Source organism: Brachypodium distachyon, chromosome 1, assembly GCF_000005505.3.
Source record: "Brachypodium distachyon strain Bd21 chromosome 1, Brachypodium_distachyon_v3.0, whole genome shotgun sequence".
NCBI lineage: Eukaryota > Viridiplantae > Streptophyta > Magnoliopsida > Poales > Poaceae > Brachypodium > Brachypodium distachyon.
Window position 1 is genome coordinate 23,109,190 of NC_016131.3, and position 17,579 is coordinate 23,126,768.

The 17,579-nt window shown below is 46.5% G+C and overlaps 3 protein-coding genes across 3 annotated transcripts; 1 reads left to right on the top strand and 2 right to left on the bottom strand.

Moving 5' to 3' along the window:
- The first annotated feature begins 9,041 nt into the window (after positions 1-9,041).
- LOC100828063 (peroxidase A2) lies at positions 9,042-10,856 on the top strand. Its single transcript, XM_003563078.4, has 3 exons — positions 9,042-9,631; positions 9,841-10,006; positions 10,217-10,856. The coding sequence occupies exons 1-3, from the start codon at positions 9,200-9,202 to the stop codon at positions 10,642-10,644; spliced, it is 1,026 nt and encodes a 341-aa protein (XP_003563126.1). The 5' UTR covers positions 9,042-9,199; the 3' UTR covers positions 10,645-10,856.
- A 3,850-nt stretch (positions 10,857-14,706) lies between these two features.
- On the bottom strand, positions 14,707-15,632 carry LOC112268520. The gene has a single exon (XM_024463652.1). The coding sequence runs from the start codon at positions 15,297-15,299 to the stop codon at positions 14,898-14,900; it is 402 nt and encodes a 133-aa protein (XP_024319420.1). The 5' UTR covers positions 15,300-15,632; the 3' UTR covers positions 14,707-14,897.
- On the bottom strand, positions 14,764-16,481 carry LOC104582073 (putative F-box protein At3g17490). Its single transcript, XM_024463648.1, has 2 exons — positions 16,103-16,481; positions 14,764-16,021 (listed from the first exon to the last, which is right to left on the bottom strand). The coding sequence occupies exons 1-2, from the start codon at positions 16,165-16,167 to the stop codon at positions 15,649-15,651; spliced, it is 438 nt and encodes a 145-aa protein (XP_024319416.1). The 5' UTR covers positions 16,168-16,481; the 3' UTR covers positions 14,764-15,648.
- Between the last annotated feature and the right edge of the window lie 1,098 nt (positions 16,482-17,579).

The window sequence follows — 17,579 nt, forward strand, 5'->3', positions numbered from 1 at the left end:
CCCATTTTGCATGTGCGTCCATTTCCTTGTAGGGTGCTTTGTCTATCTAGTTTACCGTATGTAGCTAATAACCCGTGATATGCGACAATAAGTACGTACCAGCAGGCACATGCACACTCATACAGTATTAAGTTTGCATGAAAGTGACGGAGAAACACAAACACTGTGCATAATTAAACTTGTTACCAAGTACTACAAGTGACGTATCAAAGACATGCATGGTGCATGCATGTGTCTACTGTGTGCACAGACACAGATCGATATGATGTTGGTTGCTCCGCTAGCTGGCGGTTAGTGGATTGCACAAGTATTTTCCACATTGACGCATAAACAAATTATATCCATGCACAAGGAACGTAGGGGTGGCCGGCCACGACATGTGATGGCTACTACTAGAAAATTAAAACACCGCGACTTTAAGGACAAAATAAACATAAAATATGGAAATGAGCAGAAACATGCGTAAGTAATTCATGCATACATGACACTATTGGTCAACATCACATCAATATATGCAAGCTCAGGTGGCGTGCATGCAAGCCCGCTGTTAAACATTGTAAGTTTTTACAAAAGCAAAATTAACCATGCATGATATATCCATCGTTAATTCCTTACTCCTGTAAAGATTTTAATCGATTGATGGCGACGGTCTATTTTTTTCTTTCACAATATCGAACACATACTTAGAAGGCACGTAAATTGAACGAGATAGTTGCATACCTCTGTTGAGGAACCAACGACGGGTGGGGTGGCCACTGAGTCGTGCGTCCCCCACCAACCCTCCTGTTGACTCGTTCCTTCATCTAATAGTTTGTTGTGGTTCATCTCTACTTGAGATCAGAAATTAATAAAGAGATCCTGTTCCTCTCTACTTCCTGGTGTTCATCTACTTTACTGTAATTCGTGATTGTGTGTGTGTTCGACTACGATCTTGGTGTGCAACCTCGGGACCGGCCAGCCGGCAGGAGTTGCACAACACGTTATCAGCAAGAGTCTCTACCCCGAGCCTTCATCGAGCCTCCTCCAAGCAGGCTCTCGACATAAATCACGGAGGTATTGGATCTGAAATTTTATTGCAAAAATGGATTCCTCTTCGTGTTACGATTCCGTTTTTGCGATTAGATTATTTTTCGGATTTTCCTACCCACGGTATGGAATTTCCTCGCGAGATGTTGCCGACCAAGTTGCCGGCCAATGCCGATCATCCTCGCCGCACGAGGGACTTGTTGACCATCACCATGGGGAGACGGTGTCGCACCACCATGCTTCACCGCCGGCCACCGCAGGCTTCAAGCCGCGAGCCGTCCCAAGCCACTGTCGAGCCGCCGTCTGGTGCGTTGGCGGCCGCTGCGCCGGGCACGAGTGCGCGCCGCCGCTGTCCGCTGCAGGGGGCGCCGGTCGCCGCAGCCTCGGGCGCAGGCAGCCGTAGCCGCCTCGGGCGTGCGGGCCGCCGTTTCGGGCGCTGGCCGCTGCCTCGTGCGCGGGGCGCCGCCGTTCCCTGCAGGGCGCGCGGGTGCCGCCGCCGTCGGCCGCCAGCCACTACCGGCTGCCGCTGCCTCGGGCGTGGCGCCGCCGTGTAGGGCGCGCGGGCCGCCGGCCGCCCCTGCCGCCCGCAGCCGCCGCCCAGAGGGGAAACCCTAGGGACGGGCGCGGCTGGCCCAACTAGGCCCCAAGGGATTGGCCAGTGGGCCGACTTCTGGGCTGAAAAGAAGAAGAGGGGCAAGAGGGGCAAGAAGGCAGGGAAGGACAAGAAGGAGGCCAAGGTGCCAAAGGGGCCCCAAGTGTGTTTCAGGTGCGGCAGGAAGTCTCATTATTCCCGCGAATGTCGCGCACCTTAGCACGTATCGGATGCTTATAAGGCGAGGAAGGCACATGAGGCCAACCTCACCATCTACAGAGGGGGAGGATCTGTGGCGCCCCAAGTGGCGCCGCCACAGATGATCCCTACACCGCCATCCTTGGCGATGTTACAGGCATCCACTACTGACACCACCACACCGATGGATGTTGAGCCCTCGGGGAATCCTCCATTTGGTCTAGACTTGGGAGACGCTGCAGCACTTTTCACCATGGAAGACGTGACCGCAAACGACATTGCGCTTGAGGTCAACGGTCTCATGGAAGAGTCTACCTAGCTTGCTTTATTCCTTTATATTTGCATGGTGGTGTGTTTTGATACATTTGAATAATCGGTTTATTGTAAGCTCTACGAGAGCAAAACATATTTGTTTTATGGCGATGTTGAATTCATTCATTAATTCCTTTATTCATATTGATGGCTTGTTATGTTCTGAAATGTATGTCGCATTTACTTAATTATGTTGCTACTTCCTTGCTTCATGAATTAATTAGATGCTATATTTTAGAACACGTGGCGCTCGGATGGAGGAAAGGTGCCTTGTGGATAGTTGTACCACAAACACCATATTGAGAGAAACTCATTATTTCGAGTCCATTAAAAAGACTTCGGGGAGTATAATGACTATCGCAGGGGGCGAGTCAAAAATAGTAGGCTCTGGACAAGCCACTATCATACTCCCCATGGGAACAACTTTGCTCATCAAGGAAGCATTATTGTACCCAGAGTCGACTCTAACTCTCTTGAGTTTTAAGGACATCCGCGCAAACGGCCTCCATGTGGAGACCGATGATGATAATGGCAAAGAGTGCCTACTTATCACAAAGCGCGATGCCCACAGTAAGCATGTTGTTGAAAAATTCCCTTCATTCGACACTGAGCTTTACTACACTAAGATTGTAGCACCGCCCGTGTACACTACCTTAAAGACTATATTTAGAAGTTCTGAACTATTTTGCTTATGGCATGATAGATTAGGCCACCCGGGTATTAGAATGATGAGAAATATAATTAACAACTCAAATGGGCATGGGGTGAATGTTAAAAATTTCCCGAATCATGATGATTTCGTGTGCTCGGCATGCACGACGGGGAAATTAATCATTCGATCATCACCATTGAAAGTAAGGGATGAAATCCCTGCGTTTTTGGAACGCATCCAAGGGGATATATGTGGTCCGATTCAGCCCCTTTCGGGGCCGTTTCGATACTTCATGGTGCTCATAGACGCTTCGTCTAAATGGTCATGTGTTAACTTGTTGTCTACACGGAACCATGCCTTTGCCAAGTTTATGTCGCAAATCATACAAATGAGGAATTTCCCGGATCATCGTATAGTCTATTCGAATGGACAACGCTAGAGAATTTTCTTCAAAAGCATTCGATAATTATTGTATGGCACTTGGCATTAAGGTTGAGCACTCTGTACCGCATGTCCATATGCAAAATGGATTAGCGGAGGCATTGATTAAAATGATTAAATTCATTGCCAGACCACTCTTTTGGGGTTGTAATTTACCAACCAGGTGTTGGGGACATGCAGTGTTGCACGCCGCAAATCTCATCAACTATAGACCCATGGCCTACAACATCCATTCACCTGTCCAACTAGCTCAAGGGTTGGCGCCAAAAATTTCCCACCTTCGTAGGTTCGGTTGCCAGGTATATGTACCGATACCACCCCCTGACCGATCAGCAATGGGACCGCTCCGTAAGTCGGGGATATATGTTAGTTATGAGACCATGTCAATAATCAGGTATCTGGACCCCCATGACAGGAGACTGTCATACGGCCCGCTTTGCTGACTGCATTTTTGACGAGGATCTCTTCCCGACTTTAGGGGGAGGAAATCAACCTCTTGATGAGAAAGTCAAGAATTGACGTGGCAAGCCATGGGGATCCACGCAAATGACCCGCGCACAAGTGAGACACATAGAGAAGACCAAAAGATAATAGATTTGCATGCTTTAGCGAATCAACTGCCTGATCACTTTAGTGACTTGAGAAGTGTGACAAAATCACATGTGCCTGCACGCAATGTACCGGAAAGGGTAGAGATACCCAAGGATCCTGTGGGTCTACCTGCTCGAGTCCAAAGGCCTAAAAGGACGAGAAATCCGGTTCCTCAAATCCCAAGTACTCGGGGACGCCCGACGAAAAAGGACAAGGGGGATTTATCACACTCGGTTACTAAAAAGCTCCGAGAGAGTGAGGGGAGCCAATTGAGACCTGGCACAAGTACAGAATCTCCAGCGCAAGGAATTCTGGACTTTAACCTTCCAACGGTGGAAGCACCTAGCGGAGATGTGGGCGCACACATCGACACGGAAAAACTAAAGGACCTCGCTCCAGAAATGGGAAATCCTGTGGAGACAGAGGATGCGCATGATGCGCCCCATGACGAAATGGCCATAGATTATGTTAACACGGGAGAATCAATAAACCGAGCGACTGCTAATGTCGACATAAACTTTGCTAAGAAAATTGCTGCAATCATCGATCTTGACCCCAAGCCTAACTCGCTCGCTGATTGTAAGAAGAGGTCGGATTGGAAAGATTGGCAGAAGGCAATAGCTACCGAATTATTATCTCTGCACAAAAGAGAGGTTTTTGGACCTGTGTGTCGAACCCCTCCCCACGTACGCCATGTCGGCTATAAGTGGGTATTTGTTCGCAAAAGAAATGAAAATAATGAGGTAGTACGGTACAAAGCAAGGTTAGTTGCTCAGGGGTTTACTCAACGACCTGAGGTCGATTACGAGGAAACCTACTCCCTGGTCATGGATGAAATTACCTTTAGATATTTGATCTCAATGGCAGTCAATATGGACTTAAAAATGTTATTGATGGATGTTGTTACTGCTTACCTGTATGGTAACTTGGATTCGGACATTTATATGAGGATACCTGATGGTCTCCCGGTTCCGAACCAAGATAGAGCAAACAGAGGTCTATACAGTGTTCAACTCAGGAAGTCACTGTACGGACTTAAATAGTCGGGTAGAATGTGGTATAATCGCCTGAGCGATTTTCGATATGAAAAGGGCTACACGAGCAATGAAGATTGCCCATGTGCATTTATACGGCGATCCCAAGATGGATTCTGTATAATCTCGATATACGTAGATGATTTGAATATCATCGGTACACCTGAGGATATTGAGGAAGCAAGTTCATACTTGAAGTCGGAATTTGAGATGAAGGATTTGGGTAAAACCAAGTTTTGTCTAGGTTTGCAACTGGAACATTCCCATGATGGGATTCTAGTGCACCAGTCTACCTACACTCAAAAGGTGTTGGAAAGATTTGGATTTGACAAGGCATATCTTTCAAAAACTCCCATGATTGGGCGGTCATTACAGCAAGATAAGGACCCTTTCAGGCCGAAAGAAGAGGGGGAGGAAGTTCTGGGTTCAAAATTTCCTTACTTGAGTGCTATTGGAGCACTCATGTACCTCGCGAATTGTACACGGCCGGATTGCGTTCGCTGTCAATTTGCTGGCTGGGTACAGCTCTGAACCTACCAAAAGGCATTGGAAAGGTGTTAAGGATGTCTTTCGGTACCTACAAGGGACCAAAGATCTTGGCCTATTTTATAGAAGGAATCAAGACCTATCTTTGATAGGCTATGCCGATGCTGGGTATTTGTCGGACCAGCATACATCCAAGTCTCAGACTAGGTATGTTTTCTATGTGGTGGAACTGTTGTTTCATGGAAATCGTCAAAGCAAAGTCTTGTATCGACTTCAACGAACCACTCAGAAATCATAGCACTATATGAAGCATCACGTGAGTGTGTATGACTTCGACGGATGGTTCGCCACATTCAGCAGACCTGTGGGCTGAACACCGTCCAAACCCCCATCATTATCTATGAAGATAATGCAGCTTGTGTTGCACAAGTACAAACGGGTTATGTGAAGAGTAATATCACCAAGCATATAAATTCTAAGTTTTTCTATGCACATGAGTTGCAAAAGATGAACGAGGTAAAGGTCTTGCATGCTAAATTGTGTGAAAATCTTGCTGATTTGTTCACCAAGTCACTACCAGCATCCATTTTTGAAAGGTGTGTGCATGGAATCGGTATATTGAGACTTAGTGAGATGCAAGGTTCAGGGGGAGATACTTCACATACTCATCGTTAAATCTTGATCATGGCCATCAAGTACTCATCTTGGAGATTGAGTAGGTTGTACTCCTTTTCCCTCAGCGAGTTTTCTTGTGTTTCTCGCATGAGGTTTTTAACGAGACAATCTGTGCAACATAGCAACGTATCCTATACTCTCTTTCTCCATGTGTTTTTCCCACTGGGTTTTTTCAGAGTTTTTGAGGCATATGGCGTACGGATAATCGCCCAAGGAGGAGTGTTGAGGAACCAACGACGGGTGGGGTGGCCACCGAGTCGTGCGCCCCCCACCAACCCCTCCTGTTGACTCGTTTCTCCACCTAATAGTTTGTTATGGGCTCTTATCCATTGGGCCTTTATCCATTGGGCCTATATAAAGGAGATGAGGATACCCCTTGTACATACAATTGAGATCAGAAATTAATAAAGAGATCATGTTTCTCTCTATTTTCTAGTGTTCATCTATTTTACTGTACTTCGTGATTATGTGTGTGTTCGACTACGATTTTGGTGTGCAACCTCGGGACCGGCCAGCCAAGGTGTTGGGAGCCGACAATAAATTTCAACTGTATGTTTATATATGTCTGTGCAATGTGTTCATGTCCAATTTCACCACTATTACTTGAGTTTTGTGTGTTCGATTATACCCTTAACCAAAATATTGTGAAACCGATGGAGTATTTTCGTTAGACCATGTTAATTAACACCAGCTGACCACTTCAGCTGTTTTGCTTCTCACCAACCGCCTTATCATAATATATTGTTTGGCAGATTCCATAACCCCTAATTTTGCGCCACTGGAAGAATATCTAGGTTCACGAAATTTTACGTGCACCTTTTATGCAAAACAATTCTTTTTTATCTTACGAGTAGACCACTAACCTAGTCTACTCGGGAAGGGTTTTCAAATGCCATTTTTCCAGTGTGACTCCAATACATGTGCAACAGGGAGTACGTTTGCAGTACTTGTAATTCTAGCTAGAACAAAATTATTGAACGTACCCCCAAATCCCAATGGCCCATCATCATCGATCACCTTACGCTCATGACAGTCAGTCCCCTTCCTTTGACTCTGCCTCAGCTCACACATGCAGGACGGGCTTAATTGGATAGACCTTATCGTGACTCTATAAAGCATACAAATCGCCATTTTAGTTGTTAATTTGTCCAGATCCATACGTAGCAGCCTCAAATAATTGATGGACGAAAGGGATCGAGCATATAATCGAGAGACTGGTCATATAGAGATCGATGTGCCAACGATGCACAAGTCTATCTCGTGATAGAAGGATCGATCGAAAATGCAATCGATCTCCAGAAATGGATGGGGTTAGACTCGATCGATCGTATGTACGTCCGGCCGGTTCCCAGCATGTCATCCGTCACACGACAAACATTGCAACTGATTGCCTGTACTTTCTGAGTTACAAACTAGTGTCATGTGTACGTAGTACATTTTTTCTTGGTTTTTTGGCAAGAACATTGCATGCATGGATCTATACTTTAGCTAGCTAGCTAGACCTCGACTTACGCTCAAGGGACTCACCGCACCGCACCCATGTTTGATCAGTGCTACATATAGGACCATAACTAGACGCAATGCAGAGTACTTCTAAATCAACATAAAAGAACGATGCTAATTAAGTTAATCTTCGTCTTATAATTAATTAGCATGCACATGGCATATGCTGTGTTCTTTTATGAGAAGAAATGAGTATATTTGATCTGCTCGCTTGATAGGGATTGGTCGTCGCGAAAGTTCCTGTCTGACTATAATTATATGTGGAAGTTGATGCCATCAAATCCCCTCGAGAATTGCGGTATGCACGTCTCATTCTCTATGTTTAAGAGTTGAACTGAAATTTATTAATTACTCGTAAGTTTGTGGGCAAGAGGAGGAGAAACGATAGAGTAAATTTCACAAAACCACATTTTTTGGGAGGGCTAAGATTTCATCTGGACACAGTTATCACTAATAGTCTCACAGAATCACAGTTTTTGGGGCAAGCTGTCTAAGAAAACCAAAATCGGGTAGGTCAGAGCGTTTGATCTTGTTTCTGATAGGTGGGACCTCCCTGTCAGATGCCATGTCTAACGGGCCCACCCATTTAGTTTCAATGTCAGCTCCCGGATCCGACCCAACCCGTTAAGCGCAATTTACTACCCAAATTGCAAATTGCGCTTAACGGATCCGGTCCGAGAGCTGACATGCCTTACAGGAGGGTCCCACTTGTCAAAAACAACATCAAACCTCTTAGGCTTAGTTTGGCATTGCTGAACTGTGATGCGGTGCACTTATTTTATAATCTGATGTGGAAAAATATACACAAAAGTAGCGAAGTCGGTTAGGCAAACATGAAAATAGCGATAAGCGGGTGAGAAAAGCGAGATTATGATAATCCACCGCAATGCCAAACACAGCCTTAATCTACCCGATTTGAGTTTTATGAAACAGTCTGCTAAAAAAAAAGGGTGGTTTCTGTGAAACTATCAGTGATAATTGTAGCCTGATGAAACCTAACCTCAAGAAGTGTGATTTGTGAAATTTACTCAAAATCATACTATAACTCTGGTTGTTTACAATATGCTATAGGTAAAATTCACATCCGCGCAATGCTACTCCATATGCAGCTAACACTACGAAAGCATGACTATCGAACTACTTGGAATCCAAATAATGCACTGGTTTGGTACGCTACCATCCAAAGATACATGACTACACTACACCCCCCATGTACACACTCACATGTTGCATAGTTTTTTGCAAGCTAGCTAGCATTGCATGTGGTGGTAGAGATAAGAGACGCATGGCAATTAATGTACATTGTTCAATCACGCTCTCACTCATTAAAATGGAAGCATCAACAACCAGCAAGAGATCGAGGATCGAGACAAAAGTTTGAAAAGTACTCCAGCAAGCAAGCATGATTGCCGAGGCGCCATTCTGTGTCATTCTTGCAAGTTGTTGAAACCCATCCATCCACATCTTAATTCCAGAGTACTACGTGTCCTAGTATTATCCTATAAGTATAGTACGTAGTATACCAAGATAAGTTAACCTGGGAAATGCGATGCATGCATGCTGTGCTAAAAGTAAGATTGAGACCAGTAAACAACTGGAGTAGCAACTGTGCAGTGCTTATAATCTGCCTATAAATCAAGCCTTTCTTCTCGTCCCACTACTCGTCAATCAAAGCAATCCTCAGCAAAGATGGCTCCTCCTTCTTCTCCCCGCGTCTCTCTTAGCGGCGCCGCCTTGCTGGCCATGGCGTGCCTTCTTCTCCACGGCGGGGCGGCGGCGGCGGCGGGGGAGCTGTGCGCGGACTACTACGACTGCACGTGCCCGGACGCGTACAAGATCGTGCAGGGGGTCCTGATCGAGGCCCACAGGTCGGACCCTCGCATCTTCGCCAGCCTCATCCGGCTGCACTTCCACGACTGCTTCGTGCAGGGCTGCGACGCGTCCTTGCTCCTGGACAGCTTTCCCGGGATGCAGTCCGAGAAGGACGCCAGGCCCAACAACAACTCGGCCCGTGGGTTCCCCGTCGTCGACGCCGCCAAGGCCGCCCTCGAGGACGCCTGCCCCGGCGTCGTCTCCTGCGCCGACATCCTCGCCCTCGCCGCCGAGATCTCCGTCCAGCTCGTACGTACACATAGTATCGATCATTACATACTGCATGCATGATTGGTATTTGGTACGTAAGCAGTAGGACTGTACGTCAGTAGGTAGCTTTCAGCTAGCCTTTCAGACTCTGAACGTGCATGATTTGCGTTGTCGTGTGTCGGTGGATGCAAGAACAGCAAACGAGTCGAGGAAAAATAATAATGCTAGCTTGGCATATATATGTGCAGTCCGGAGGCCCCGGGTGGAGCGTGCTGCTGGGGAGGCTGGACGGCAAGACCACCGACTTCAACGGCGCCCAGAACCTCCCGGGACCGTTCGATGGCCTGCCGATGCTCAAGAGAAAGTTCCGGGACGTCGGCCTCGACGATACTACCGACCTCGTCGCCCTCTCAGGTAACCAAATGCTACCTCTGTTCCATAATACTTGTCTTAAATTTAAATGGATGTATTAATTTATTTCTAACAAGTGTTTAGATACATGTAATATTTCGACAAGAATTATGGAACAGAGAAAGTACTTACTTCTGTTTAATTACAAACTTGACTGGTAAACGATTTTAATTATAATTAACTTTGTCTTAATTTGTTTCAAATAATGTGTAGGTGGCCACACTTTCGGCCGTGTGCAATGCCAGTTCGTCACGGGCCGGCTGTACAACTTCAGCAACACGAACATGCCCGACCCGACCCTGGACTCGCGCTACCGAGCGTTCCTATCTCAGAGATGCCCAAGGAACGGTCCTGCGGCCTCTCTGAACGACCTCGACCCGACAACACCGGACGCCTTCGACAACCACTACTTCACCAACCTGGAAGTGAACCGTGGGTTCCTTCAGTCCGACCAGGAGCTCAAGTCCGACCCCGGGGCGCTGACCACCACGGCGCCCATCGTCGACCGGTTCGCGAGCAGCCAGGAGGCCTTCTTCAGGAGCTTCGCTCTGTCCATGATCAAGATGGGGAACATCCAGCCGCTGACTGACCCGTCAAAAGGAGAAGTCCGGGCACACTGCGCCAGGGTCAATGCAAGTTAGGGATCGAGATGAGTGACTACCGGACACGTGTGGTCGTGTGGATATATGTGTGTCTGTATTCATGGATGTAAGGATGAATTTATCTCTTACTGTCCAGTTTAATAATTGGTAGACATACCGACCAATGTAATTAAACATTTTATGCCCTGCTTGTTCTTGATCGGATATGCTATGAAGATGGGAACCGTTTTGTTTCCCCGCCCGCTTTCGTATGGAATGGTTTTCAACATTATCATATCGAGAATAATATTTCTCTTAATCTTGTACTCCCTATTATTGTTCCCTATTATTGTTCGATTAAGAGATCCTAATCAATTAAGCTGCACGCATCACAATGGACAATAATAGGGGTTCCCTATTATTGTTCGCAAAATAATGATTAATCTTGGTGTCCCTAGGGTCTATCTAGATTCGACCGAGTTGCCAGTTTTTTTCTCCAAAAATGGGTAGGACTTGTCCCTAACGGATATGATAAGATTAAAAAAGGAGTGGATTTCATTTTTACCCCCTCTCTGTTTTTTACACAACCTAAGGGGATTTTCAAAATTATACCCCATTTAACCAAACATTTCCCACTATTACCCCTTTTTAGCATATTTCCTCAAATCACACGTTTTATGACAGGCGGGACGCACTTTTCAGGCCTACACTGGCCCTTAGGGCTGAACCGGCTCGGTTCAGGTCAGGCACCGGGTCTGTCCGGTTCGGGTCTGACCCGGGCATGAGTTGGGTGGGGGCGCGTGGCTTCATTCAGAGACACGTTCGAACGGTTTCGCTTCGCGGCTCTCCCGCAACTTGAATCGGGACTGTAATCGCGGTGACAGTTACGACGTACATGATCAAACTTCGCCAATCAGCGGAAAAATAGCTGGGATCACAGGCGACGTCATTGGTGAATCAGGCCAGTGCTCTTGGTGGGTAATCAAGGCAGAGGCACAATGCATGGGTACTGACATACGACGATCTAGGGAGGGTGATAAGGTCAGAGGCGCAAGGTGCAGGGGGTGTGATCACGGGCGATCGCGGGCGGATGACGTCGGAACCGGTTCGCATTCCTCCGCTCGCTATTCTTTGCCTACGATTTGTTCTCAAGTCAGCCTCCAGCAATCACTCACGATCACAGCCCCTGCTCCATGCACCTCGGACCCGATCACCCTCCATAGATCATAGTACGTCAGTACCTGTCTGTTGTTCCTCCGCCCAGAGCACAGCCGTGATTGGCCAATGATGACGCATGTGATCCTCGCGATCGATCCGTTGACTGATGAAGTTTGATCCTGTTGTAACCGTCACCGCGATTACAATCCTAATTCGGCCCGCTCATTCAGGTCGCGGGAGAGGCGTTAATGCCAAACCGTTCGACTGCGTCTCTGGATGAAGCCACGCGCCCCCCGCCCATGAAGCCCAGGTTGGACCCGAACCCGATAGACCCAGTGCCCGACCTGAACTGGGCCGGTTTGGCCCCGAAGGACAACGTAGGCCTAAAAAGTGCGTCCCATCTGTCACAAAACGTGTGATTTGGGGAAATCTGCTAAAAGGGGTAATTAGTGAAAAATGTTTTGTTAAATGGGTATAATTTTGGAAATTCTCCTAAATGGAGTAGATTGTGTCAAAAAAATGGATTCCCTCTTAAAAAAAATAAGGAATAAGAAAATCGGACTAACAGAATGGAACTCCCAGTTTGGACCAACGTCCACTTAAAGGGACCAGCCCAATAGCGTAGGTTCGACCTCAGTGCTTGTATATGTTTTCCGTTTTGAGTGAATTTCTTTTTTTACCCCCAAGTTTGATATTTTTGACACATATTACTCCATTTAGCAGGATTTCTCTGTATTTATGCCATTTAGCGAAACTTGTGCCAGTTTTTACCTCATATAATTTTTTCCCATTATTGACAATTTATAAACTTTATAAAGTTGAAACCCACTAAGTACAGTTAATTTAGCAAACTGCACATGCAGCCCATCCACGTCATTTTTCCTTTTTTTTTGAGCGAAATCCACGTTACCTTTCCACGTATAAGTCGCAGGCACACAGCTCATGAGCTTGATGGGCTGACTTCCCAGAGTTGTGGGCCTTTCCATCTCTGGCCTGGTGCGGTCCATCTCCCACCCTAACGCTCCCTGGCCCAGTCCACACGTGCTACCCAGCCCAGCCCGGATAGACCGGTCGTCTTCCTCCTCTCTTCGAGCGTTGCAGAAAGCATGCGGCTGCTGCCATTAACCACCGTCGCTGTAATTAAGCTGTTAGTTGTTTTTGTAGCTTGTAATTAAGCTGTTAGTTGTTGTTCTTCCAGGCTGCTTCTGTACCTGGCCATGTCTTCTGTGGTGTTGTGTGTAACAGGTGTTTTGCCTGTTACCTCTAGGCTTTGGCTACTCTGATCTCTTCCTGTACTCTGCCCTTTCTTTCTTAATAAAAGTTCGGCCTCCGGCCCTTCGATACTATTTGTTTTCTACCAACTCAAATAGGAATTCAGTTTGGCGTTCAGTTACAATTTCAGTTCATAAGTTTCTAATCCAGTGAATGAAAGTGAATTCCTTACAAAGAATCAAATCGTATATAAGTTTAGTGATTTAAAGTGCAGTACTCATAATTTACCTCATTTGCATCGTAACTTTTGTAGTTGCCACTACTTAGTTATAAATTTCAGGCCAATGCATACCCATCCTCCCGGGGCAGTGTCGTTGCAACCTCGGCACTTCAATTCGGCCGATGGCCTTAGCGGACACAACTTTGTTGGATGAGGAATGAAAGGCTGCACGTGCGAGGGCATTAGCTAGTATGGGGTCGATGTTATTTCCTAAAGGAGACTGAGGTATGCAATCTTTGTCTTTTGCTTCCTTGCTTATTTGTTTCTTGTCTATGTTTGGTAAATTCTGAATCTGATTTATCTCCTCTTTGTTCTCTTATTACAGCATACACGATGTGGCTGAAAAAAAGCTAGGATCTGCCAATGGCAGTGGATGCTTGCTTATTATCTATATATGTTTTTGTTTATGCATGTCTTATAAATTCTGTAGTAGATACATATGACAGTGGATGGATGCATCATTTAAATTATGCGAACCTGTTATGTATTCTGAAGTTGATACATGTATGGTTGTGAATGGACGTATTTTGTACGAATTACTTTGATATGTTGGTTCGTTCATGTCACAAATAGCATGCTTTATTTCTATGAAATACTTTATATGTTGGTTTATGTCACAAATAGGTTTCAATATTGAGGTGCAAGTATTAATTCTAAATCTAATTAATTGCAAGCTCACAAGAGACAACAGCTAAGAGACAATGCATTGGAGATGTTGTTTTTTAGCATTTATTGTGAGCCAAGAGACACCCTTAAAGGACGATGCATTGGGAGTGGCCTTATAGGCTGGAGTTAACATGAGAAGAGGTAGCTCTTGTAGCAGCGGAACGATGAGGAAATCAACAACTAGGATACCGAGCTACCTAACACTCGGGAGCTAAAATCATTATTCGGGTCCTTCCTTCCTTCTCTTCCATTACTTTCACCTCCCATAGATCTCGTCTCATCGTGATCACAGCACTGGCACGCCATCACGTTCGGTTGGAGGCTGTCCACCATGCGATTAGCGGCCAACAGCAAATTGTTCTACTTGTTTCCCAAACCCCGCTAAGATGGGATTGCAGAGTGGGAGCTCGTCGTCGTCCTCGCGTCTTACTGCCACAAGGCCATAGGTTGATGCTCTAACTGGCACTCCCCCTGGTGCTGGCTTGCGGCGTCATGGCCACTATTCTCGTGCCTGACTTCGTCCACTGACGCATAGGCCAAGGCCGCAACGCTAACGGTCATGCGCCATGGAGCACATCATGGTGGCGCAACTGAAGCGCGAAAGCTAACACAGGGGCACGCTGTTGGCAGTTGGCACCAGACAGTTCGGTATCCTTTCGTTGGGGTCGTGGGTCGTCCGCAGTGCTCTTGGTGCTGACTGCGCTCAGTGACTCGGTCAGGTTCTAACCTGGAACCCCTGGGGCGATCTTCCGAATTGAGAAAAATTTAAATGGGGCCAAAACTGGCATAAGTTTCACTAAATTGGGTAAACAAAGAGAAATTTTGTTAAATTGGATAATTTGTGTCAAAACAAACAAACTTGGGGAAAAAAAAGGGAATTCACTCTTCCTTTTCCCAACTTATAAAGGCACAAGCAGTCTCATATTGATGTCACATGGGCAATGATGGTAACTCTGCGTACAACGGCACATATGGCAGGTACGGCTTCTTGCACTCTTCAAGATCGCAGATCACTTGCACGATCCATATCATAGCAGATGAATGTGGAATCCCACCCCAGAGTGAAGTAGATCAAGTTATATTGCGGGTGAATCACAATCCAATCAAAGCCTCCATCAGAGACAACATGTTTACTTTTGGTTAGGTCGAAAGTATCAACTCTATGCTTCAATATCCATTCCTTCTTTTCATAGTCTTGGAGAACATAAACTGCTAGTCGGTCGGAGAAACCATCTTCGCCTCTGTGTAAATTGGCATAATGCAAGCAGCCCTGCGACAGCCGAATAAAACCCTCAATCATACCACCGGGGACAGCGAAGTTGGTCCATGTTTCCGCATCGGTGTCCACTGCAGCTAGACAAAAGGAGGATTGCTCACGGTCATAGGCGTGGAAGTGCATCTTGCCATTGAGAAAGACAGTTGATGACTGACGTTCGGTGACGCTGATATACGTGTCCCAAGTCTTGTGCTTATGAACCCATCCTTCGGACTTGGACGAGTAAACTGCCACTCTGGCCACTCTGATTTCAGAGGAATACACCGAACTCCTTGTGGCGAGGTAAGAGTCCCAGATATGTTGCTTGTCCTCCAATACAAACACATGGAAATGCGGCGACACGACCGGGTCGAAGCCCAAGCGCACGATGGATTCCTCAGGGTAAAGAGCTGCGCTCAGGCCCGCCGCCTGGTGAGAGTCCGGCAAGGCAGCCCACTTGTCTGTAGCAGGATTGCACACGAGGTAACGGAACTCAAGGTCGTCTTTGGCAGAGACGTCGTACCAGCGGAAGAGGAGGGAGGCCGTTGCAGCAATCCAGCAGATCGAAGCGCTTGTACTTGTCAGGCAGGAAGGCGAAGGAGGTGTCGACCGGCGGGCGGTGCTGGGTCCCGCCGAGATTGGTGAACTTGACAGGTGATTCCAGGAGCCGATGATCCTCGCTTGTGCTGCCGTCCTCGCTGTGGAAGAATCCGGTCAGGGTTTGGGGAAGCTTCTTGCGGTGGTGGGGGTCTTGGGTGAGGCCCAGCCAGTGCGGGGAGACGCACTTGAAGCGGCAAAGCGACTTGGCTGGGACGCGCGAGAGGATCTCCACCAGGATGTCGTCGGTGAGATGCTCGGAAGAAGTCCTGCACAAAACACGGAAGTGGTCGGTGGAAAGGAAAAAGGGGAAAGGTAGCGGTGCCAATGCTGTTGCTCGTAAGTCGTACCGGACACGAGTTGGAGCACGGCCTTCCTCCAGCGGGGGAGAGCTATCCTCCTCGGGGATGGTCATGGCGATCGGAGGCGGCGGCACCTTCGAGCGAGCAGGATCCGTGATGAGGCTATCCCTTCTCTTTTCCTTACCTTTCCTTCTAATGAGAACCGACTGAGGGGTTGCCGAATGTGGCCGTCGGAATTGTATTTCTAGACCGCTTGCTGATTGCGTGACAGGTCACGGGAGCAAAGCCTTTTCCACGCCCGGTGTGGGCGGCAGAAACACCCGGTACACGAAGAGGTGAGGATATGTTCTCGTTTCCTATTATTACAGGACACATGGTTTTCATGCATAGGACTCTGGGCATGTAAATGCAGTGTAGCGGTTATTATTACTGCAGCTACCAGACAATCTACGCACGAGGTGTGACGCGCGGTTGTGCATGACAGCGAGACCGCTAGCTTTTTGCAAGCCAGATAGATTTCGCTATCGTATGACAGCCGAGCACAGTTTTTTTCTAGAGAGACGGAGTTTGCATGCAGAGAGAGCAAGATCGGCACGCAAGACTGAAGTGTTCTAAACTGCTTGCCGATTGTGCGACAGGTCACAGGAGCAAAAACACCCGGTACACGAAAGACCGAGTGTTCTGCTCTCCTCTTTTCGTAATACAGGACATGTGATTAGATTTTCATTCTTAGGACTTTGAGCTACATAACTTGTTGAATTTTCCATCTATAAACTTTCAGCATGTAACTGCAGTATGACAGTTATTATTACTGTAATTATCATAGCTACTGGACAATCTACACACGAGGTGGGACGCGCGCTCGGTAGTGCGTGCCAGCGAGGCCGCCAGCTTTTTTCAATGAGATGGAGTTCGCTACCGTATGACAAGTGAGCACCAGTTTTTCTATTTCCTCCGTCCAACAAAGGATGTCTATATACATTCAAATTTTGGCAAACTTGAGACATCCTTTGTTGGACGCAGAGAGTACAAGAATGACTTCGCATGCAAACACCGCAGAGAGAGAGATCAGCGCGCAAATGATGGCATCACTGCATTAAATGCTAAAATGAAAAAAAAAATGTTATGTAGCTCAAACTGTATGTTCCGCTATAAACTGTATTATGCTTTTTTTCTTTTTTTTCAAGGACTTGTCTTATTAAAAATCAAATAATATATTTTTTGGTAACTTCTTTTTTATTGATAAAGGTGTCATTTATTTTATTATTTTTACAAAGGTAGATTTTTTATAAAGGTGAATTATCTGTAACTCCCTCCGATCTATAAAAAATGTCTTTCACTTAGTAAGAAAAATGTACTAACTTAGTACAAAATGGATGGATGACACCTTTTATGGATTGGAGAGAGTATATAATTAAAACAGAAGTGCAGAAAGCCACCATGTTCATCCACCTAAATTAAATAATCACTACCGTTAATCATTGTGAGCCCAGATTATAACAATTCTGATCTAAATCTAAAGGTG

Excerpts from the sequence above, each read along its gene's own strand:
- LOC100828063 (XM_003563078.4), top strand. The coding sequence starts at position 9,200 with ATGGCTCCTCCTTCTTCTCCCCGCGTCTCTCTTAGCGGCGCCGCCTTG. Across the intron at positions 9,632-9,840 it reads CCGAGATCTCCGTCCAGCTC|TCCGGAGGCCCCGGGTGGAG; the intron begins GTACGTACACAT and ends ATATATGTGCAG. Across the intron at positions 10,007-10,216 it reads CGACCTCGTCGCCCTCTCAG|GTGGCCACACTTTCGGCCGT; the intron begins GTAACCAAATGC and ends AATAATGTGTAG.
- LOC112268520 (XM_024463652.1), bottom strand. The coding sequence starts at position 15,299 with ATGCACTTCCACGCCTATGACCGTGAGCAATCCTCCTTTTGTCTAGCT.
- LOC104582073 (XM_024463648.1), bottom strand. The coding sequence starts at position 16,167 with ATGACCATCCCCGAGGAGGATAGCTCTCCCCCGCTGGAGGAAGGCCGT. Across the intron at positions 16,022-16,102 it reads CGTGCTCCAACTCGTGTCCG|GACTTCTTCCGAGCATCTCA; the intron begins GTACGACTTACG and ends TGTTTTGTGCAG.